At 45.9% G+C, this 24,713-nt stretch overlaps 1 protein-coding gene across 12 annotated transcripts in view; it reads right to left on the bottom strand.

Moving 5' to 3' along the window:
• NCOR2 (nuclear receptor corepressor 2) overlaps positions 1–24,713 on the bottom strand; it is a 399,104-nt gene that overhangs the window by 291,084 nt on the left and 83,307 nt on the right. For all 12 annotated transcript variants that reach the window (XM_084649222.1, XM_084649223.1, XM_084649220.1 and 9 more), the window contains exon 2: positions 834–1,041. In XM_084649222.1, coding sequence (XP_084505348.1) covers positions 834–938 — 105 coding nt within the window. In that variant the 5' untranslated portion in view covers positions 939–1,041. The remainder of the gene's footprint in view (positions 1–833; positions 1,042–24,713) is intronic.

Below are 24,713 nucleotides of genomic sequence, written 5' to 3'. Positions count from 1 at the left end.
CTCAGAGCCAGGAGTCCAGACTTTGATCCTTGAGTACATTCCTTGCCTCAGCGTATTTCCCAGTCTAACAGAAGACAAGGCCTTTCATCTACAGGAGACGAGAAAAACCTAAGAGCTGTGGGGAGGCTGTATTAAAAAAAGAGCACGGATTCCCCTCTCTTTCACCAACACAATACGCAGCATCCTCCCCAAGCCAGAATCCCTACAAAGAGAGGGGTCTCGGCTACCTGACTGAAAAGCAAACAGTAGGTTCATTAGATGGAAGTCCCCTTGGCACGGCTGCCTGCCTGCCCTGGAGGAAATCACAAGAGTTCTCAAACAAACATGAGTGCGGAGGGTCAGGCTTGCTGGGAAGCGATACGTTGGCATTCGTGGAAGGATGCCAGCCACCTCATGATTCAGCACACATTGTAAAAGCCGAGCCAGAAAGGGACAGAGGCAGAGTCCTTGAACTCCACACATGTGGTTAACCGCACTTCCCCTGCACTCCCAACGCCTGCTCGTGTTCCTTTAACCAATTGTGTTCTCTCCGGGACAACAAACGACCCACCAAGCTTCTGAGAACACAGCCATGAATTGGAGCCCTGAGCAGCACTGAGGCAGGTGGCCAAGTAGGTTGGAGAGGGGGAGAAGTTATAGCCATCCTGAGGATGGAGAAGAGAGAGAACAGATGAGAGAGGCAAGAAGAAATCCCATTAGGAGAGAGGGAAGTGTGCTTCGATTCGCTTCGACACCCCACCTCAGCGGAAGCCATTAAATCCAAATCACTGTCCCTTACAACAGGGCCACGCAATCCTACACCCGTCCCGAGGGAAGTGAGAGGTCTGCCTTACCGGATGTGTCCGACTGATCTGAACTGGATAGGACATGGCGTGAGGGGGATAGCGCGGCTCGGTGGCTCGCCAGTTCTGTGTCACGGGCTGAGTAGATCCAGACATGGCAAAGAAGCAGATGGGAGGTTCTTCTCCTTTGAATCTCTGTCTCAAAGAACTAGGAAATCCAAAAGCTCCTCTTCATTATGCGCCTGTTGGCCACGTCACCCTACAAGTGCAAGGAAACAGGAAAGCAGAAGATTAAAACTTGCTCAAACCACAGTCCAGCTAAACAACAAAGTCAAGCCACAAATGGTTTCTAAAACTTCACTGCCTTATATTTTCTTAAAAGGACTTTTCATGACTGCCTTGTTCCTTTAACGAAGGAACATTCCAACCGTAAGAAAGCCCAAATAAGAGTTTATTTTTATTGATTTATCCATAGGCATTTCTACTGAGCACATCACTGTGGTACGCAGCACCTGACAAAATCTTAACACGGTACAACTCTGATCCTGCAAACAGACCCATGCAGTCAGCTTGCTTGGGTTCCACTGCCTATAACAACATTCTGCCTGCATGGATCAGGGCCTACGTCTCAAAACATCCAAGTACGGGTGGGAGGTGACCTGCTCCCACTGGTGGAGACTGAAGTGGTAACTACTTCACTCTGAGTAGGAGGCAGCCACTGTAAAATAGGTGTAAATGGGCTGAAAGGAACTGAAAATGGAGACTGAGCTGTCAAGAAGAGAGTCTATGGGGAACTGGTGAGAACCCTTTGAGTCATTTCAAACTTGACTGGGAAAACGCTGGAGAACATGCTTTGCTCATGAGCCGTTGGGAGACAGACAAGAGGACATCATTATTCCCACCTCTCAAGTCCATCCTCACACTCAGCCTTCAAATCCCCCATTAAAACCTCACTCACTTCTTTCACTGCCTCCACTCTAGCACCATCCTGATCATCCATTTCAAAATCTAGGATTTCAACTCCACAGACAGTATATGCCGTGGGCCAGTTGTATTTGTAGTTACCCATAGGGATGTAAAATAGTGAACGGTTAAGTGATAAGCATTAATCTTACCGGTTAACCCAGCCTAACCGTTAACCCCCAGCCCAAGCCGCACCAGCCGACCACCCCCGGACCAGGCTGGCCAACCCCAGGAGCAGCCTCAACCCCGCGTTCGCTGGCCGGAGCAGCCCCAGCCCCTCTCCCTTTCATCAGATTTGTGTTTGCAGGAAGGCCGACTTTTATTCTCTTTTAAGGTGCTTCATAAATGATGATGCTATGTAAACATTACATGAACACCACACACCTTTGATCTAAGTCACTGGGACCAGTATCAAATACCAGGAAATCCACCCCAGCACTGGGTGTATTTTCGCAAGCATTCCACTCACCCACCTCTTGAACGGAATCTCAGATGTTACACTTCTTTTTTCAGCCACAATGAAAAAAACCCAACCCATGAGAGAATCTCCCCCCCACCCCAAAGAGCGATTTACAAGTTGTTGATTTTTATAGACACTTTAAGTGGTTTGTTTGGAGAGGTTTTTAAGCCCCGCTTTGTCAGGATTTCAACTCAAAAGTAACTAATGTTTTAATGCTGCCCTCTATTACCAGCCGTTTAAGAGGCATTAAGCATTATTCCCGTATTAACTGTTAAATTATACAAAGCATAAATTTCCACCACTGCCTGGATTCAGCAAACATTGCCATTGCAGTGGTGAACCCTTTATGTGCAGACCTGCAGTTTATTTATGTGCAAAAGAAATCAACGTGTTATTCCAACCCATCTCCGCACATAGTAACCCCACACCCGAAGATACCTAGATCTCAGCTGGGGTATCCATTTGTGCCTAGGGTTTTGCGAGTATTGCAAGATGTATAGACCCCGGTCACCAGCACAGAGCATTTACAGTGCTGTAAATTGTAACTCAGCCCCTTTCAAACTGCTCCTGGCCACTGCTATAGACAAGAGCACCGCATGCCCAACCCAGTGTCTGTTTCAACCGAAACAGCAGATAGCGTGCACAAAATATAAATAAATAAATAAAAGCAGTGGGGAGAAGGGGAGAGAAGAAAGGAAGTTGCTTTTTCTCCTTGGGACCGCAGATCGGCCCCGACAATAAACCACTTTGCTATCTGCTGCAGGCAGATACGCCGCGGTCACAGGAATGCCTCTGCCTCGTTTATTTGCCCATTTCCAGGCATTCTTCATAAATGCATGCCCGTTGGGGCTGACATCAAAACAGCCAGTGACCACCAGTGTGCTGGATGCTGCACTGAGCAAATTGCCTTGCTGGCTAGAAGCACCCTGACATTCCTGCTGTCACCACAACTGTGGTGAACAGAAAGAATCTGCTACCAAGAATCAGTGGCCAAGCAATGACCAGATTGGGGGGAAAGAAAGATGTTCAGGTGAGCGTTGCAATGAATGATAATGATCTGCAGTCCTCGGAGATCCTCCCAACCCCCTTAATAAGTGTGTATTCTACAGTAACGGGGGGCGGGGGGGGAGGAGAGAAGGGGGAGAACACATGCCAAGAAAGTTGCCAAGGTCCCACGGAAATGCAGAATCAGGAAGAGAAGCCAGGAGTCTCAACTGCCAAGTTCCCTGCCCTAACTGGTAAAGAACAGCTTCCCCTGCACACCTGCAGCTCACTGCAAAGGAGGCTAGTCCCCTTCCCTCCTCCCAGTCTCCTGGTATATTCACAGAAGAAAAAGTTGACCTGCAATCCTTGTCCTATGAAGGCATCTGGAGCCTTAAATTCCCACTCCTCCCCCACAAAAGGAGAAAATTTTACTATCCAGGAACTCGATGCTATTCAATGGAACTGACCCTGGAGGGCAGGAAAGCCCCTGCAGACCAAGGGGGAAATTTAAAGCACCCAAACAGCAGCAGTCATTCATTTATACTTCCATTCTGACTAACTTCTGCTTGCTCTTGCAACTGGATGCCACACTAGTTTTCACTCCCTGTCCTAAACTATGGGTATGTCTACACTGCCACGTTGCAGCACTGTGACGTGGGCAGCGTTGACATGCTTTATTGCCGGGGGAGAGCTCTCCCGGCAATAAAAAACAAAGCAAAACCCACCCCGAACAAGGGGTGGTCCACACTCCCAGCAATGAAGTGCTGTCTATATCGGCGCTTTTCAGCGCTAAAACTTTTGTCCCTCAGCGGGGGTGTTTTTTCACATCCCTGAACGACTAAAGTTTCAGCACTGAAAGTGGCAGTGTAGACACAGCCTAATACGCCATGTTCCTGCTGCACTGTTGAACAGCTGGTTCCTTCACCCACCACTGAAACGCAGCAACCTCTAAGGCGGAAGGAATTCCATGCATGGGTGCATACTGGTGGGCAAGTTTTGATCCATTCGTACCTGGACAACCCCCACTGACTTCACTGGGCTTGCCAGGATGCACCCCCAGAGGAGCTCATAAAGTTTGTTGGGATGAAAGTCTCCATAGAAATTTAAGATCCTCTCCTAGCAACTGATTCAAACTCTGTCATCTATGTTGGCAGCCTCCAAAGAGTTAATGTAGACAATTGCATTGCAGGCTTCAGGGAGCCTTGTGCCGTTAGTGGCTTTCAGTACTTCAACTGTTTCACTCAAAGCTATGCTGGCTCAACAGGCGGATTGCTCAGTGCCATCACAGCTGCCTGTATTAAAGAAATGGGATGACTTTTTACCAATCCGATCAGAGTTTAAACCAACTTTAAAACTCCGCACCAACTGGGATGATGCAGCGTGCAAAGTTTTAATACAGGGCCCTAGTGATCACCTTTAAAAGCATTTCAAGGTTGCCTGTGCACTGACTAACGTTCCTGCAGTACTCAAGATAGTCGCTGAACTTCCCTATACGTTGTGTACTACATACCTTGGCAAATTCATGGTCATGCTTTTGTGTTTGGGAGGGAATGCATCCACCAACTCTGCCCTAGACAAAGGTATTAACCTGCTTGAAGAGGGCAATGGGCAAGTACATTTACATATCATGTAAACAAAGTAACAAAGCTAACAAGCTGAGGAAGAAGCAGTTTAGTGAGCGGGGCGGGCGTGACGGACAGCATCTGCACCACCAGATGGTCTTCCTGGCCCTTGAGACAAAGGCCATGGAGCTGGAAAACCTGAAGGGGTACAAAAAGACACTCTAGGCAATCCATCAACCACTTAGGGAACACAGAGCAGTGCTCTCTGAGCCTGGGCATGGTGGATGCCCTTGGCCTGTAGGGCAGGAGAAACTGTTTTAGGCAATGCTATAACTTGCTAGAAGTAAGTTTTTGGTCACTAGAAAGGAGGTTTTGTTTGGTCTGTAACCTTTTTCCTGTCTCGGTGATCTCTGCTTAGTATCACGCAATCTCTGTTAATAAACTTATTCTTAGTTTTACTCTAAAGCAGAGCTCTGTGCGGCTACACTGGCGAGTCCCTAGCTAACCGAACAAGCTGATGTATACACGGTCTCTTTGGAAGCAGCAAACATCACTTTCTGCGAGTATCCGGTGAGAGGGACCGGACACCACAGAAAGGGAAACGGGGGAAGTGGGGTTCACCCATTGCTAGGGCTGGTTAATGTTAAGGCGGGCAGAGTCTCACGTCTGCTGGCCAGACAGACAGACAGCTGAGCGGCAGCACAGCTCCCACCGGCGGAGGCAAAGGAGTAAGACCGTGGCTTACGGTTCTGGGCTCTCCGAGGAGAGTGTCACACACACCAACAGGCAGCAAAATGGAAAGGGAAATCAAATTACCCCCATGCAGCTGGTGTCCCAGCCTTTCAGACCAAACCATTAGATTACCGCTGTCTCTCCTTATTTTGACCTGGAGCAGACATTGTCTCACAAGAAAAGTATTTCTCTCCCGTACTGACAGCCTCCATCAGGGACCATTTAACCGCAGACCGGCAATAGCCATTACGGCTTTAGGTTGGGATAGATTTACAACCTCTGATTAGAAACAGCGGAAAGCGAAGTTTGCCAGCACGTCTGGCACAGGACTATGACTGCAGAGCTGCGCAATGGGCAGCTTCAGTCTAAAGAGTCTCCTGCATCCATTTACATGCACCCGTTTGGCAGGATCAGCAGAATTATACCCCTGTTCTGACACTTAAACTCCTTTTCGTTATAAGCAGGCCATGCGCCACTACATTTGGAGGGATGTGTGGACAGCCTTGTGGCCGCAAGTGCATGGCAAAGAAGAGCCAGCTTTGATTACATCAGTGGCCTCCAAACCGTGGGCTGCACCCTCCTACAGGGGGCACAGCAGGGCCCAGGCCAGCCCCCACAGGGGGCAGGAAGGGAGTGCCCCTCAGCCCCATTTTTCCCCCCAACTCTGCTCTGGCCCCAGCCCAGCCACGGCCAACTGCCCATTCCCACCGCAGCCCAGCCACGGCTCCACTCCCGGCCCTGGCCCCACCTCGGCTCCGTTCCCAGCCCGGCCCCAAGCTCCCCCCCGAGGGTATATTCCTGGCCTGCCACGGACACATGATGTGCATTTGGGTAAACCAGTTAATTACTCTGTGCCTCAGTCTATCCATCCACAAGATGAGGCTAGTGAGACACACCCACCTTAAGGAGGATGCCAATTTATTCACATTTGTAAAAAAGTCTTGAGATCCTTCAATTAATGTGTGCTCCTTAAGTTCTCAAACTTTTTAAAGCAAAGATGAACTGAAATAAGGATCATAGAATGCTCTGTTTCTTAAAGAGCCCAAGAGTGCTCACTTCACAGGAATCTGCGCTCCCTACTATGAAATCACGTGGCTGTGTTTCCGAGCTGAACACAACTTATTGTGGTCAGACCTTCCACGGCCTGTAATGTCATTAGTGCAGTCATTGTACTTCTACAGCCAGTGATCAAAACCAGATCTTGGACAGGTTAAAATCATGACTGATGTTTTCCTTTAAAGACTAGTGCATGAAGAAATAATTGAGGTACAATGAAGTGTGTTTAGAGGGGTTTCCAAAGAAATGCTTCATGATGAAATGATAATAGATCTCTCTATTCAATATATGCATGAAAGTTCCTTGGAAGACCATCAACATTATATACAAAATGTGTACATGTAATGTAGCTCCTAAATCCTTTGGATTGAAAAGCAGGCTGGTGGCATAAACCTAGGGCTGTCTGCACAGCAAAAAAGACCCAAACAAAGGTAACACAGAGGGCATAACAAACATTCAACAGGAACAGAGCCTTGTGGGTTAGACATTACAAACACACATGTAGAATATTAAAAATCAAGATTGCCCAAAAGCTGCATATGATATGGATAAAATAAATGCTTTTTCATGCCTAAGGTGGCACACGCAGGGGTTTACCTTTAAAAGTGAAAAATGTGTAGGTATTTTTATTCGTAGCTCCTAAGAGCAGAGTACGGAAAGTGAAAAGAACACCAGGTCTGGACTCTGCCTTTTCCAATTTAATTGCCAAAAAAGCTGAAGCCTACCTTCCCCCTTTGCAAAACAGAACAAACTAGTAATGGTAATACCACCATCTTCCTCCTGGGAGGGCCCTGCCGCAGTACAGAGCAATACCATGCACCGTACCATGCACAGATCCCAGAGCTTGCTGCAAGCAAGGAGGATCAGAAGCCCTGATCTAGGACAGCTAAGTGACAGTATGATCTAGTGGCCAAAGCATGGAACTAGGACCCAGGGGTTACTGACTATTAATTGTTCTGTGCCTTTACTTAAAATCACCACATATCACACCCTGCCATAATCAACATAAACACTGCAATATTATTCTTCTAAAGCATGGTGTTGTGGATCATTATTATAAAGTACTTTTGGGGTAGGAACAGGGATCTGGTAACTTATTTGCTCTCTCCAGCTTCACTTCCCCATTGGTGTAATGAAGAGGTCTTCCAGGGGATACATCAACTCATCTGGTTGCTAGTTTTACAACAGGCTATGTAAAAAGCACTAGCGAAGTCAGTACAAACTAAAATTTCATAAAGTGACTTGTTTATACTACTCTATATATTATACACTGAACTGTAAGTACAAGATTTCTATTCCAATTGACTTATTTTATAATTATATGGTAAAAAATGAGAAAGTCAGCAGGAACAGGTGCTGTGACACTTTTGTACTTCTACGTCTGATTTTGTAAGCAAGTAGTTTTTAAGTGAGGTGAAACTTGCGGGTACGCAAGACAAATCAGAGTCCTGAAAGGGGGTACAGTAGTCTGGAAAGGTTGAGAGCCACTCGTGTAATGGGATATCACCAAATTAACAGGGCAATGTTTATAAAGGGCTTTGAAGATGAACTGCCTATCAGAGGCTGCCTCTCCCCCCAAATGATATTGCCACAGGCATGGTCAAAAGAAATGCTCCATCTGGAGCACCAGTCAGTATAAAAGGGGAGGGAGCTGCCAGCAGAGGAATCTTAGTGACTTTTCCTCCAGGGCAGACTGGAAGAGGTCCTGAGGGTTTTTCGCCTTCCTCTGCAGCATGGGGCACAGGTCACTTGCTGGAGGATTCTCTGCACCTTGAAGTCTTTAAACCATGATTTGAGGATTTCAATAGCTCAGACATAAGTGAGAGGTTTATTGCAGGAGTGGGTGGGGGAGATTCTGTGGCCTGCACTGTGCAGGAGGTCAGACTAGATGATCATAATGGTCCCTTCTGACCTTAATATCTATGAATCTATGCCCGGGATGCCAAGGAACAATTCTGGCTCTTAATTCATGCAAAAATCCCTTTGACTTCAAAGAGTGCTGGGGAGGTTAAGATTTCGCCTTAAGAGACAACACAATGGCTAACTCAACAGGTAAATTAGGAAATAAGACAACATAAACAATTGCTGTGGGGTTTTCCCAACGTATTTGCCTATTAAATAAAAACCTCATCCCATTTCCTTTTCTCTACAACTGAACGTGTATGGGACAGTCAGTTTTCATGTCCATTTCTCTCTCTTGGCAAGCATGAGCTGAACGTGTATGGGACAGTCAGTATTCATGTCCATTTCTCTCTCTTGGCAAGCATACCATGCAGCAAGTTGTAACTCAAATCTCCCAAGGACGCAGTTAGTGCATCGGGCACTTTGGAGTCTTTCAAATCATTGGCAAGAGTGCTGAGTCGGGGTCCATAAACGTTACTAAGGACAAGACAGTCTCAGCTGAACCATGTCTGGATTTTATCCTCAAGGAGACCAAATACATACCAATGTCTCTTTTTGTCACTAGTTAATAAATATAGGCAGTTCTCAAGAGCATGCAGGTTATATGGGACCACTTCTCAGATGCACACAGTTTCCATTCAGAAAATCTGGTTTATATATCGGCAGCAATGCTAACACTTAAGAGAAACTGACAAATAGGACTTACCCTAGGTCATGCAGCACATTAGAGACACTTAAGAAAAGAAGCCAGTTGTCCCAATTCTAAGTACTAGATAATTTTTTTTCCATCATGACACAAATTCATGATGAAATGGTTATGTTCCAAAATGAAAGGTGGCACCTCTTCCAACATGTATCACTGCTGAAAGCAGCAAACAGGGATTTTAGCCAGCATCGCGCCTTTTAAACCTTTCCAGCTGAGGCTTGGTCTACACTACAAATTTAGGTCAACATAAGCAGCATTAAGTCGATCTAAATGTATGTGTCTACACTACCAAGTCCCTTCCACCAACCTAAGTAACCTGTAAAGTTGACTTCTATACTCCACCTCCGCGAGAGGCGTAGTGCTTGATTCAACATCCACGGGTCGACACGGAGATAGTGCAGACACTGCAGTGAGTAATTCGAATTGGCCCCCACAGTGCTCAGCTGTGACCATTCTGGAGAGTGCTTTCAGCGCCACTGCACATCAGCCAGTACACAGGAAACAGCTGCTCCCCTGTTGAAGGCCCAGGAACTTTTGAATTTTCATTCCCTGTTTGATCAGCGTGGAGAGCTTGCGAGCACAGCTGATCATGGAGACTCAAAGCCGCAAACACACTTCAGCATGGAGTACACAGGAGGTGTGGATCTTATTGCTGTGTGGGGGAGAAGAGACTGCACAGGCAAGGTTCCCATCCAGCAGAAGAAACTCAAACATCTATTGCAAGATTGCGTGAGGCACAGAGGGAAGGGCGACACCAGGGACACGCAGCAGTGCTGCGTAGAAGTAAAGGAGCTTCAGCAAGCATACCAGAACTCAAGGAAGGCGAACAGTCGTTCTGGTTCTGCCCCACAGACATGCCACTTTTGTGAGGAGCTGCATGCGATTCTCAGCGGCGACCCCACCACTGCCCCAAAACCCTCTGTGGATACCTTCCAGGAGCCCCAAGCAACAACGAGGAGGATATCGTTGAGGAGAAGGAGGAGGAGGTGGAGGTGGTAAGGCAGGCAAGCGGAGGATCCATTCTCCCCGACAGCCATGAACTGTTTGCAACCCTGGAGTCCATCCCTTCACAGGACTAGTTGGCGGTGGAGCATGATGCTGGGGGTGGGGGAGAGGCACCTCTGGTGAGTCCACATTTCCAATCAAACTGTAGAGGTTACATGTTATGTTTAATCTGAACAAAAAAAAAAAAAAGGTAGGTGTAGTGGGTATCAATGGCCACTCCAGCTACGCAGAGGGTGCTCGCCGAAAAAGACTGTTTATGTGCACAGGGATGGCCCAGGAATCCTCCATGGAGATCTCTAGGAAGCTATCCTGGAGGTACACTGCAACCCTTTGCAGAAGGTTTCTGGGAAGGGCTGCCTTATTTCGTCCACCATGATATGACACTTTCCTGCGCCACTCTAGTATTAAATCTGCTGGCATCCCTGCAGCACACAGCATTGCAGCATAAGGACCAGGTCTCTACCCAGATGCTTGCAGCATCTCCCTTGCTGCCTCTGTTACCCTCAGGACAGTGATATTGCATAGGGTCACCCAGGGGACACGGGGGGAAGTTTTCAGTGATAGCCCTTAAACCACAAACCATTCAACAAGTAATCTGCCCCATTGATGAAATCTGGCTCACACCACCAGACTTTCCTACATGTGCCATGATTGTGGTCGGAAGGGATGACCATGTATTGCAAGCAGCATTGGGAAAATAAAAGGGGGGGGGAATGGGGGTGGCAGCTTCCCCCTCAACCCGGTGCCGCTTTTGTAAAAAACAATCTATCTGTGGAGCTTTACACTGGTGTCTGTCCTTAAACACCATCCAGGTTGCTGGGGGAAAGGGGGCTTTTCTCAAGTTCCAACTGGTGATTCTAATGACGTCTTCAGAAAAGCAGCAGCAGCAAAAGACCTCTTGCCCATGCCTCCATGGCCTTACTCACCATGGCTAGAGCAGCAAACCAACTCTTGCAATAGCCAATGGTTGTGATTACGTTGTGGGTTGCAGTGAAGTGTATTGGAGGGGTGTATTTTTAATTTTAAAAATTAACCTTGCACCAGTATGAACTGTCAATACTACTCTTGTGCTTTGCATTCCTTGCAGCTGAAACCTTGTCCATCAGCGCATCCTCCACACCAGGACAGAGACTTCCCCAGATCAGAAGACAGAAAAAGACGACTTGGGAAGACACGTTCAAGGAGTTAATGTGTGCCCCTGAGAGTGACAAGACATAGCTCAGAGCATGGAGGATTACGCTGTCCGAGAACCTGGACATGGATAGGGAGGACAGGAAAGCATGCAGAGAACAAGAGCATGCCACCCAGGAAGAGATGCTGTGGGTTATGAAGGAGCAATCAGACACGATGAGGCATCTGCTTGAGGTTCAAGAAAGGCAGCTGGATGCTAGAGTCCCTCTGTAGCCTATGCTGAACCTGCTGCCATTGTCGCCCAGTTCTACGTCCTCCTCCATCAAACGTCCTATGAGGCAGTGGGAGGGGGTGGAAAGTTTAGTATCTCTTGCACTCAACACCAGGGGAGGGTACAAGGACCCGAAGGTGCCCATTCCCACACCCTTCATTATTATTGCAGTGTATCTGTAAACAAGCTTTCCTTGTTTCTCCCCCCCCCCCAGTGTTATCAGCCCTTTTGCCCCATCAGCTTATTTTTCTTTGCTGTCTCTGTTTGTGTGCATAATAAAACTTAACAGATTTAGGTGAAAAAGACTATTAATTCAACACAATGAGGAGACACTTTGGTAAGGAATAACAAAGATAAGTGTCACATTACTCTGGCTCATTGCTGAAACTTGTTTTCAAAGCCTCAAATGCGCTCTTCTTATTGAGCTGGTGTCTGGCTGCTCAAAACTGGCCACCAGGCAATGTGCCTCAACCCAGCACAAACGTTTTTCCCCTTTGTTTCACAGGTATTATGGAGCGTACAACAGGCAGCAATAACAATGGGGATATTGCTTTCATTGAGGTTAACCTAGTAAGCAAACAACGCCAGCGACCTTTTAAACATCCAAAGGCACACTTCCACCACCATTCTGCACTTGCTCAGCCTATAGTTGAACTGGTCCTTACTGCTGTCCAGACTACCTATGTACGGCTTCATGAGACATGGGAGCAAGAGGTAGGCTGGGTCTCCCAGGATTGCGACTGGCATTTCAACATCACCAATGGTAATTTTGCAGTCTGGAAAGATAGTCCCTGCCTGCAGCTTTCTGAACAGACTGTGTTCCTAAAGATGTGCACATCATGCACCTTTCCCAACCATCCCACACTGATGTCAGTGAAACAGCCCCTGTGATCCACCAGCACTTGCAACATCACTGAGAAGTACCCCTTTCGGTTTATGTACTCTTGACAAGGTGGTCTGGTGCCAAGATAGGGATATGCGTTCCATTTATCGCCCCACCACAGTTAGGGAACCCCATTGCGGCAAAACCATCCACTATGTCCTGCACCTTGCCCAGAGTCACTACCCTTCTGAGCAGAAGTCTGTTGATGGCCCTGAAAACCTAGATCACAGCAGATCCCAGGGTAGATTTACTGACTCCAAACTGATGCCCCACTGACCGGTAGCAGTCTGGTGTTGCAAGGTTCCACAGAGCTATTGCCACTCATTTCTCCACTGTCAGAGCAACTCTCATTTTAATATTGCTGCACTTCAGGGCTGGGGAAAGCTCTTCACACAGTTCCTGGAATGTGGCCTTACGCATTCGAAAATTCTGCAGCCACTGCTCGTAATCCCATAGCTGCATAACAATGTGGTCCCACCAGTCAGTGCTTGATTCCCGGGCCCAGAAACGGCACTCAACTGTGTCAAGATGATGCGTGACTGCCGCCAGCAACTTTGCTAATTGCTCCGCTCTGTGTCTTCCAGCAGGGCTGCTTGCGTGGCATCACATTGTTCGGTGCAATGGCTCCTGTACTCGCTGTGTAAATACTGCAGGATAAGGTGTGAAGGATTTCTAATGCTCACAACAGTGTATAGCGGAGCGGGGTCCATGCTTATCGTACTATGGCTTCTGCACAGGTAACACAGGCTTACGAAAAAAGGCTTGGTTTGTTTGCCATTGATTTCAGAGAGGGAGGGAGGTAAGTGCATCATGGGAGGCTAACGCCATGTTCCCATAACCACCTGTGCCAATGTTTTGGTCCCATAAGGCATTGCAAGCCCAAAGCAAAATTCCACTGAGCTACATGCACTGTGGGATAGCTACCCACAGTGCAGAGCTCCATGCATTGATGCAAGCCTTGCTAGTGAGGATGCACTCCGCCGACCCAATGAGCGTAGTGTGGACACGCAAGATCGACTTGCTTAAATTGGAAGCTCGATGTCAACTTAACTTTGTAGCGTAGACATGGCCTCAGTCTGATGCTTTGTCCTTGGATTACCTTCTCCAACATTTGTGAAGTAGAGCATGTCCTCGCATCTCCGCCTTACAGGACAGTGTCAGATGCTCTCAAGTCCTGCCAAATCCACTCCACTTTGTTATATTTCAAAATACCAGTATCACACATGCTCTATTTTTAGGTGTGATAGGACATAGATCTTGGCAAGGGAGAGCACCTGCTGCAGCCCCTGTGCATCTCAATCCTTACACCAAAAAACAATGCTAATCCAAACCCACCTTTCCATAACAAAAGAGCTCTTTGTGGGTAGAGAGAAGGGAGATACAGGGAGAGAATGACAGGTTTCAGAGTTGAAGCCATGTTAGTCTGTATTCGCAAAAAGAAAAGGAGTACTTATGGCACCTTAGAGACTAAACAATAAGTACCTCCACACAGGGGCCCTTGAAGGAAATGCCTGGCACCCAGCTTACCTGCATGACCCTTCCACAAAAGTAAATGCCTCTGTTTTCTTTTGTTTTCCCTGAAGGTGCTAGCTGCAACCTACAAAACCAGCCAATAAGGCTGAGATTTTGAAGGAGGTGCTCAAATCCCATAAAACAGGCACTAATTCCCTTAGGCTCCTTTTAAAATCATGTTTCAGGTAAAGCACTGAATCACCAGTCCCCTCCCACTGCACCACACTGTTCCTCTGTTTTCCGACTGGGAGTGTCTTCTGCTCCAGCTTCCCTGAAGCAGAGCAAAGCCAGCGAGCCAAACCGAGGCAAGTCGATGGAGCATGCCTTTGTTCCCGAGACAGGTCCCAGAACTGATGCCAAGTTTGGGCACACCAGTCTCATTTATTACAGCTAACGAGAGCCTCGGCTTTTAAAATTCAGCAATATTCATTAGAGCAGGAAAATTCAAGCGGGTTTTTTTGGAATTTTTCCATTCAATTAAAATTAAAGGCTTTTTAATAGAGACGCTCATTACTAATGGGAATAGTACACAGATTACACACAGGCCTTTAGAGTAGCAAAACCCATCAGCAGAGAGTTTATGGCACAGCCCACCCCTGATTATGTAATGATGTTACTTCTGTTGTTGTGCCAGGATGCTTGTGGCCTGGCAAACTCACTGAAATGCTTTTAAACAACTGGAAACAGAAAACACACACTTCTGAGCAGCCAACTGGTCATGCTAAGCACCTAATAGGGATGCTACAGATAATGGAAGATGCAACGGGGGGGAAGAGCCAACAAAAGAAAGGGGGTGTTGGATCAATGCACAAGCCACTCACAGAACAAAGGAGTTATTTTAAGAGCAGGCTGGAAATAGAAAGCAAAATAGACCAATATGAGGTCTCTGTTGAGGATGCTCTACAGAGATGAATGAAAATGCATGGAGAGAAAGAGAGAAGGCCTGGGTGCTGAGATGGGAAGGGAAATAGGGTGGGGGAGGCAAGATGGCAAAGGATAATAATCCAGTACCAAAGAATGGATTAGATGGAGATGGTAAAGAGGACAAGGCAGGGTAGATACAGTCAATTAAGAGGATTAGAAAGCACAGCCATAGCTGAAAAACCTGAAGACTTTTGTTGAAAACTGTTTGGTTTTTCTATTGAAAACTCAGTTTGAGATGAAAAACAAAGTTGAAAACTCGACACCTGGAAAATTTCAGCCAGCACCAGCTGAAAGGATCAGGCGGGGCGGGAGTGAGAATGCAGCAGAAAAACAAGAATGGGGATGTACACTGGGAGGACATTTCTCTCGTTACGGGCCTCAAAACGGAGCACCTTACTAACTGAATGCAATGCCTTATCCTCCAATTCTGTCATTTAAACAAAATAAAAATGATACATGGCTGCTGCTTTCCGTCAGCATTGAAAAACTACACTTGCGTCCAGGGAAAACACTTGATTTTTAATATCACATGGGAACTAAAATATCACTAAGAGTTATAAAGCCATTCACAGTTATAAAGGTGGGTGAAATTCCCTTCATGCAGAGGGCTGCGTGCAGACGATGTCATACTTTAAGTCCCACTTTGGTCCTATTCGGAGGTGTTAAATGGTGCATAAAACCGACTGAAGACTCTGCCCAGAGGTGAATTTCACTCAGACAGAAAAGACCAAACAGCCTGAGGAAGCCACAGGGACATTTGGGGAAAGATTGCCATCTAGATCCAGGTTGCAAAAGCAATAACTTAACCCACTGTTAGAGGAAAAAAGCCCAATGTTGCCCTATAGTTTATTGCTTTTCTTTAGAACCCGAGGGGTTACTGATCATTTATCATCTTCTTTACTTTGCTGGAAAGCAATCGGGATAAATATATGTGCCAGTACCACACCCAACCCTGTAGGTTTGCTCATTAATGTGCTATTCCCCAAATTTTAAAAAAAGGATTACAGTTCTTCCCTTGAGCCTGATTTACAGCTTCTACACCAAGTGTGGTAACAAATCCTACCAAGACAATCTTAAAAGAAAATGAGTTCCTTCCAAACCAGCGTCTGAGTCAATGATTTTTGGATCAGATCTTACCTTTCCAATTACCATTTCTGTGGTGTACCTTGAAATTGTGCTTCCTTCACTTAGGAAGAAACTGGCTTTCATTGACCTCCTTTGTAAATTACTTTGAGATCTACGGATGAAAAGCACTGGATAAGAGCTAGGCATAATTATTACTATTATAATATTAGGTTTCAGAGTAACAGCCGTGTTAGTCTGTATTCGCAAAAAGAAAAGGAGTACTTGTGGCACCTTAGAGACTAACCAATTTATTTGAGCATAAGCTTTCGTGAGCTACAGCTCACTTCATCGGATGCATACGATGAAGTGAGCTGTAGCTTATGCTCAAATAAATTGGTTACACGCAATTACAGACATGAAGGTCGCTATCTTACAACAAAAAAACTTCAAATCCAGACTGCAGCGAGAAACTGCTGAATTGGAATTCATTTGCAAATTGGATACTATTAATTTAGGCTTAAATAGAGACTGGGAGTGGCTAAGTCATTTGCAAGGTAGCCTATTTCCCCTTGTTTTTTCCTACCTCCCCCCCCCCCCCCCAGACATTCTGGTTAAACCTGGATTTGTGCTGGAAATGGCCCACCTTGATTACCGTGCACATTGTGGGGAGAGTGGTCGCTTTGGATGAGCTGTTGCCAGCAGGAGAGTGAGTTGGTGTGTGTATCGGGGTGGGGAGGGTGAGAAAACCTGGATTTGTGCTGGAAATGGCCCACCTTGATTATCACGCACATTGTAGGGAGAGTGGTCACTTTAGATAAGCTATTACCAGCAGGAGAGTAGGGTGGGAGGAGATATTGTTTCATGGTTTCTGTGTGTATATAATGTCTTCTGCAGTTTCCACAGTATGCATCCGATGAAGTGAGCTGTAGCTCACGAAAGCTTATGCTCAAATAAATTGGTTAGTCTCTAAGGTGCCACAAGTACTCCTTTTCTTATTATAATATTGTATCTGTCCCTAGAACACCATTTTTCCTCTTTCATCTCCAGCCCACTCGCCACACTCCAACTCAATGCTCATATTCAACATTCAGTCCTTTGAAGAGAGCCACTGTATGGTCTATGGGCCACGAAAGCTTTCCCAAATAGGACTTATGTGGCATACAGGCCCTGTGTTGACTCTCTGAACAGGGGTGAATTTCACCCTTAATAAAGTACAATGACTATACAGTCATGACTTTATTTGTAATTCAGTGACTTAAAGGAATCTCACACAAGACTAGTCCAAATCCCCCACAGAATTCTTGTGTGTTAAAAATGGCATTAAGCATTTGATACAAATCCAGGCTCTGTCAGTCCCAGCCACCCAAAAAGGTTTGGAACCACTAGTGAATGTAGCAAAAGACTGCTAAACCGGTCCCATAATGGAGACCTTCATCTGGGCCTGAGGAGCTGAAGAAGCACGGACCTTGCAATTGAACCATCTTCATGGATAATGATCACTCTGAACACAGTCTTGGCTTCACCTTGTCAGTCACTATGTTCAAACCAAGGATCACCATTCCCTGTACACACAGTACCAAGAAACAGGTGCTTCAGTTACTCAGCTGGTATCTACTGCCCTCCTTATTTACACAACCAGTACAGTACCACACACCCTACATAAAACAGTATTTGACACTAAGACCTAGGAGCACATTCTAATCTCAGTTATAGCAGTGAAGCTAAACAGTTACTTGAAATTTAACCAGCATGCAACCAAACATTTGTTAAAATGTTGCTGAAAAAATTTGCCATTTAAGCCATGGTTCCCAAGTACATTAAACTGCAGAATAGCCACTGTCACTGTAACAGCCCATTTTGACATCCATTTGCAGTTCTCAATTGTTAGACTAAGATGTAGCATGTTAGGCTAAATGATGCTTTTGTAATTTCTCTCGAATGTTAAGCACCTGTAAGGATATTTCAAAGAACATGCAGCTCATTTGATTTGCAAACACTTAATTTAGATCGCTGATGAATACGGGTCTCTGACGTCTTGTGCATGTGGTGGAAGCCCAGGGATTCATCTATTCAAGATTCTTTTGTTGAACAAATTACTCAGATCATGAACAGCATTTCTGACTATTTACATCCTGAGTAAAGCAGCAAAACACGTTTCTGGATTTCCTAAGATGAATTCTTTGAGTCAGATTGTATCACTAAACAGCTTCTCTTTTTGTGGATTCCCCATTTCAAAGAACACAAGTCTGCTTCGTGTTATAAATTATTCCTTTTGCTTCACGATTCTCTCCTGATCTGGGAATTAAACTTTACAGAATGATTTCTGAAGAGCAGAGACTCCTGACATAAAAGCTAAACTACTGTGACAAACTATGCAACTTAATGCCTCCTATCAGATAAGAGTTGAGAAAAAAATTACCCAGAAGAGAGCAAACTAAAAATGTGCAAATAAATGAAGTTACCTATACACTAAGGAACCCAAGAAATCAGCTGCTCTGAAGATCTGGTGGTATTATAAGACCATGTTGTTAAATCGAGAACCTACACATTTCAAGCCCAACAGTTCCTTCACTTTAAAAGGGTGCAGAAGAGGAAGAGGAGGAGGAAATACATTCATAGCCCTCAAAAATCCAAACTCTGCCAGCCACTGGCAAGGCTGTTAAGCATTATGCACTGGTGCTGAAGTGCACAAAAGCCTTTCAGTGCCTAGAGAGAGACTTTAATTTCTGTCTAGAAGCTATTACTTATCTAAATGAGGAAGGCAGAACATACACAATGGCTCCTGCAACTCAGACCTGTCTCTCCGACTGATCTGCTCTGAGCTAATGAGCAGCAACTTTCAACAGTCCCATCAGCGAGCTGTTAACTCCTTGTGAGAGAGACTTTCAGGAGGAGGAGGCGGCGGCGGAATGAAAGGAACAGAAACATATGAGTCAAACAAAACATCAAAGCTCCGTTATTAACCAGGACTAAAAATTCACTCTCCCTACTAAACAGGAATCTCATAGCAACAACACTCAGATTGTCAGAAGAACGAACAGCCTGCTACACGTGCAGAGCACCTGCAACCTCAGTCTACCACTGAAGCCTTCTGCTGTTTAGGCCCTGTGCACATCTCAGTGAGTCGGTTCTTTGATGGATGACGTGTGTTGATGTTTCACAAGGGAAAGTCCCAGAGCTTCTATTTAGATATTTATCCCATGCTCTTTCACCGGGGCCTCCTGAGGTAACAGGGCCTGATCTGGCGACGTGCTGTCTTCTGTTCCCACTCAGGCAGGCTCCTTCTGCTTTCACTAACCAAGCAGTTTCTTCATGGTGCTAAGCGCCCTCAGTTCCCATCGATCACCAGGTGTCCAGGGAATTCAGGACCTTACAGGAAAATTCCCCTCCAGCCCTGAAGGAAATGGCAATGTTTCACTCAGGCAAGGCCTCAACTCCCAGTGACTTCAGAGGGAGCAGAAGGTACTATGCAGGATCAGGGCCTTGTGTTCTTTTTGTAAGGAAAGGGTCACAACGCAGGTGAGTTTTCATGATGTTTAAATACCTGAGTGCAAACAAGTGGGGAAACTGGATTTAAGTCTCTCCCTGCCATTCTCAGTGCTGCCCCTTCTTCCCCACATAAGCATAGAGCTGGCTTAAAAATCATGAAGGGCTTTTGGGGTGTTTTGTTTTGTTTCGTTTTAATTTTTTTAAATAAATTTGGGATTCTTTTATTTACAACCCTTAGGGTGCCCTCAGGATACATTTTCAAGCTTTCTTCAAGTCATAAGGGCTCGAAACTTACTTTAAAAACAACCCCAAAAGCCAAGGTTCTCATGAACTAACATGACTCCAGGAGCTAGGGTTCTTGGGAAAACACACTAAGTATTGCAAGACTCACCATAAAACTGCTGGAAACGCACAGAGTGCTGGAAACTGAATCACTAAACTATGAAAGTGACATTAATCCACAAAGTGATACCAGCTGGCCTACTTTCAAGGCCCAAGCTGAATGGGGGGCAGGGATGCTGACTCTCGCAATGTGGGTTTTTGTTTGTTTTTTTCCTTTAAATTTCAGTTCCTGGGGCCATGTTATAGTCTGAGAATTTCACCTTTAATTACAAACAACAACAGCAAAAATTGTTTTCAGTCCTCCTGGTTACAGAGAAAAGTTGAAAACAAGAACCTTAAAAGGTTCACAAACCAGAAAGGAAATACAAAATTATACATATTTTAAAATCTCATGATTTTGGGGGGTCTGATATGATTGATGAACACTTGTGCTTGGCAACACAAAAGGGGTAAACAACTAGCACACTAGTGAGAAGTTAGGACAAAGAAAAAAAAATCCCCTTTCAGCTTCACTAGTAGGCAAGGGATCATTTTGTTCTGGTTTATAATCGATGAGTTTTATCTTGACTGCAGAGCCTTTCACTTTTACAAAGGATCATTTTCACAGCAGCTTATTGGGATGCATACACAGCTTGCTTGTCCTATAAAGAGTTTATAAGGCAAATCCCTACATGATGCTTCACTAACGAAAATTCATCCCTAAGCTCTTAAAAACCTGTGGGTTTGAAATGCCTCCCTGGGTCTCCGAGTCTGACAGATGGTGCCATCTCTGCGATAAATGAAAACCAGATATGGACCAGAAAACCTTTTGTCGTCTAACATTTTAAGTAGATTGGATATTTTGCATGGGATGGAGACCTGGTTATGATGCCTAAGGGAGGGTGGAAATATCACTGAGAAGGGGGAGGGGAAAAAAAAAAAGAAAAGAAAAGAAAAAGATGACAGACAGATACAAGGTTTTTAAGTTAAAAATTCCACCTGCCAAGGAACTAGATGGCTATGGGGACTGGCAAAGGGGTATCACATTTTCCACTTCATGGTTATGCCCTGAGCTCAGCAACTAACATGGTTACCATCTCAGGGAAGTTGCCTGGCTTGGAAGAAATGAGTTGGGGGTGGGGGGGTCTTAGTCCGGTTCTTAGCAAACAAGTGTCCACATTTCAGAAACCATCTCCACAGCTGGCACCCAGCCCAAAAACCAGCCAAGCCAAGGATGGAATAGGCACAGAGACTGATTCATTGTGCCCAAGGTCATGGGTGAGACACACCCAAAAGGCAGCTCACCTTGTTCTGTGGAGAAACACTCCTTCAGTCTCCAGGGCTGTCGGTCTGGCACCTTTCAAGATCACTCAACTCGGAAAGAAAAAAGCAAAGTCCCAGCTACCAGTGTTGAGTGGGTTCTAGTGACTCACGAGCCCAGTTCAGCCCTGGTGTCAAGCAGGTTCAGACTCACGAGCCCAGTTCAGCCCTGGTGTCAAGTTCTAATACATCACATCAGCAATGATGTGCCTGCTCACAGTAAGGCTGAATTGGGCATGAAATTACTCATCTCTCGCCTCTCTCCCCCCATGGGGTGGAAATTAAGGACAACCGTCGGGAAAAAACTGCCACGTGGAAAACTCTCTCTGTGGGGGAGTCTGGGAGTGAGGGGAACTCCCAAGTGATTCAATTAAATGAAAAGAGACTGGACAAAAAACACTGGGGAACATAGTGCAGGGTTAAGTCCTACAATGGCAGAGGCATAGCCCATGGCCCAACTCTGACTTCTACCATGCTATGTTGATGAGACACCATAGACTACAGAACCTTACAAGGGATGCATATAAAGGCACTTTACAGATAACGCAATCAAGAAACTCCACCAGAGCACATAACCTTGAGGCAGACCCCTGAAGCAAATTGGGATGAATACTGTTTTCCCACAATGAGGAGCAAACCGTGAATTCCCCCTCTGGATAAGAGTTCACCACTCGAGCCCTGCCCTTGTTAGAACACAGTAACCCAATAAAAAAGGGAGCATTTGAAGACAAGGGATTTAATTATACCCCTCAGAGGAAAAAAAAAAAAGAGAGTCATCCACCAGTCCCTGACAGGTTTCAGAGTAACAGCCGTGTTAGTCTGTATTCGCAAAAAGAAAAGGAGTACTTGTGGCACCTTAGAGACTAACCAATTTATTTGAGCATAAGCTTTCGTGATCTACAGCTCACTTCTGACAGAGATTCAGTCACACCAGTGAGAGTTCTAGGCTCATAGCACATGGATTAATTAGCAACCTTCCCTGGGACACATGTACGTCTCTCACATGAAGTCACTCTTAACTCCCATAAGGTGTGAGCACAAAGCTTCTTAATGTATGGAGCCCTTATGGGGATTGGCAATAATTGGCCAGCAACCCCAAAGTTCACATCCCAACAGCCAGCAAGACAACATTATAATTATTTATATTGCTGTACGGATTAGGAACCCCAGTCGTGGATCAGGGCCCCATTGTGCAGACAGAAATAAGACAATTTATCAGTTTCAGAGGGATTTGTTCTGGATCACTCTGCACCAATTAAAAAGGTAATTAAATATTTTTGCATTAACCAGACCTAGAGTCCCTGGTTTAAAAAAAAAAAAATGAACATCCAAAAAAATGTAACAGGCAGGCTGTATGTTTTAAACATCGATACAATATTTCCTTGCTGTGGGTTTTCTTTGCTTAGACGTTCAATGGAGTTCTAAAACGTGGATGTAGGTTTCTCTTAAATTCCACAGAGTGGTCCAAACAAAACCCCCAAAACTACACAATAGAAGAGCATATCCTTTACGGTTACATTCTATAAGGTTCTCTCATAAGAGGTGTATCATATTCCTTTCGGATTTTTCATTTGGTAGGCTCTCTGGGAGGGAGAGCACAGTGAAATATGGCCTCCTCTTTAGCTCTTTAACACTGTAATCTATGGCTTCACAACAGGCAGACAATGCTGGAGAGCCAACCTTCTCGGTTCCTAGGGCACAGGGTCTGCTCTGCTATCTCGCTGCAGCACCCTCTGACCGCATGCCTTTGGCAGCACCTTCCATATCACGTTCCAGATGCCCCTTCCTCAGGGAGTCAGTCAGAAAGAGCCTGTTGTAGTGGCAGCCAGGAGGCCACAAGGATGGGTAGCGGGGGAGAAGCAGACTCGTTTTGTTTATGATTCAGCTGGAATGTCCATGTTCACTGAACTGTAACCAATACCCACTGGCCTGATTGTCTCTGAAACCGTGGCTCAAATGCCAATCAAACAAAAACTAAACAAAAGGAACAATTCCTGCTACACATAAAGTTCAGAGGCTTTTACATGAGACTACTTTTCAAGCTAAGTATAAAATACCCAAGAGGGAAATACAGACATGAGACTTGATTTCTCCTGGCTCTTCAGCACCATGTTCTGAGCTCCCCGGGAGGAGTTTCCCATTAGAGGCTGCTCCTCTCCATCTGGCCTTTCAAACACCAATCTTCTCTGAAGAGGGCAAAAACAACAGATGGCAAGGAGCTGGGGGAACTTTTGTTTGTTTGGATGTCTGAGATGCGCACGCCATCGTGGGTGCACAGCCAGAACAGTGAAGTGAATGGAGTCCAGCTATGGGATTGGAGAGCTCAAGAGACGGACAATCAGACTCCAAACCTTCCAACTCATTTCAAACCTAACTCGGGTCTGCAAGTCATCATACTCTGATGGCTGTTCTGTGGCCCACCTGAAACACACATGGAAGCCCCAGACACTCCCCAGTGGATATATAATCGGCGTTCCCAAACCTCCCCCATCCTCAGCATTAAGATGCCCTCGTGTTGGCAAATCTCAGAAGGAACACCAGGGAATGAACGGACCCCTCTCCTGGGCACATTGGTGGGGGGCAGATGCAGTGCGAAATGGAGAGGAATGGAGTCCAGTGGTTAGTCCACTAGTCTGGCACTCAAGAGACCCAGATTCAATTCCTGACTCTACCAAAGGTTCCATGCGACACCATAGGGAACTAACTCCCCCAGTCTCTCTGAGCCTCAGTTAAAACAGGAGTGTAACAGCACTGCCCTGTGTCCGCAGGGTGTTGAGGGGATAAACACATTAAAAGAGCATGCGGCACTCAGATACTATGGTGATGGCAGCCAGACAGATGGCCTGAAACGATCTATAGCACGGGACAGGTGTCACGAGGGTTCCACTGCCGACAGACCAGCACTAAAACATTCAATGAGGCGGGGCGGGGGGGGGGGGTGATCTACCAATACCACCACCTTAATCACACAGCTGTCTTAGTCCCCTAGAATAGAAAGGAACCTGACAACACACAAGGCACTATACTAAGAACATAAACTTTGATACAGGTCCCTTTCAGGTAGCAGACCTCCTAGGAAACAAAAGATTCTTATGTCCCTAGTTGCTATTAAACAATGGAAACCACATGGACAAACTGAGCTGCTAGAGGCATCTAAAAAACTCTCCCCTCCCCGGTCCCCCAGAACTACCTAAAGCAATTGCTGGAACCATGCACTGGGTACGTTAATCTTTTACCAGGCAAGACAACTAATCTCCTTTATTCGTATAGGGCTATTGGAAAGGCAGCTTTATATATCCTGTAAAGCTGCCCCTCCAAAAGGCCTGTGTGACAAAGAGGATTAGTGCAGGCTTGGGACTGAGGCAGGACGTATTACACACCTCTAACCCTTGGCAGAGTTATTCTTCCATGCATCCAACTAACACATTCGCAACCTGCAACATAGTGACCGTTAGCCCCCTGCCACTAAAGCAATTGGTAGGTAGGGCTGTACTGGGGGAAAATAACAGCACTATAATCTGCCCTCTGGTGCTAGAAACTCCATCATGGCACTCCAGCATCCTCTCAAGTCCAAGCTGCCCTCCTGGAGCACAAAGTTTCCAGATTCCGGGTTTAGAGCTCGAGGAATGAAGGAAGCACCCAATT

The sequence above is a fragment of the Lepidochelys olivacea genome, assembly GCF_965140295.1.
Source record: "Lepidochelys olivacea isolate rLepOli2 genome assembly, chromosome: 15".
NCBI lineage: Eukaryota > Metazoa > Chordata > Testudines > Cheloniidae > Lepidochelys > Lepidochelys olivacea.
This window is presented reverse-complemented; position numbering and strand designations above follow the sequence as displayed.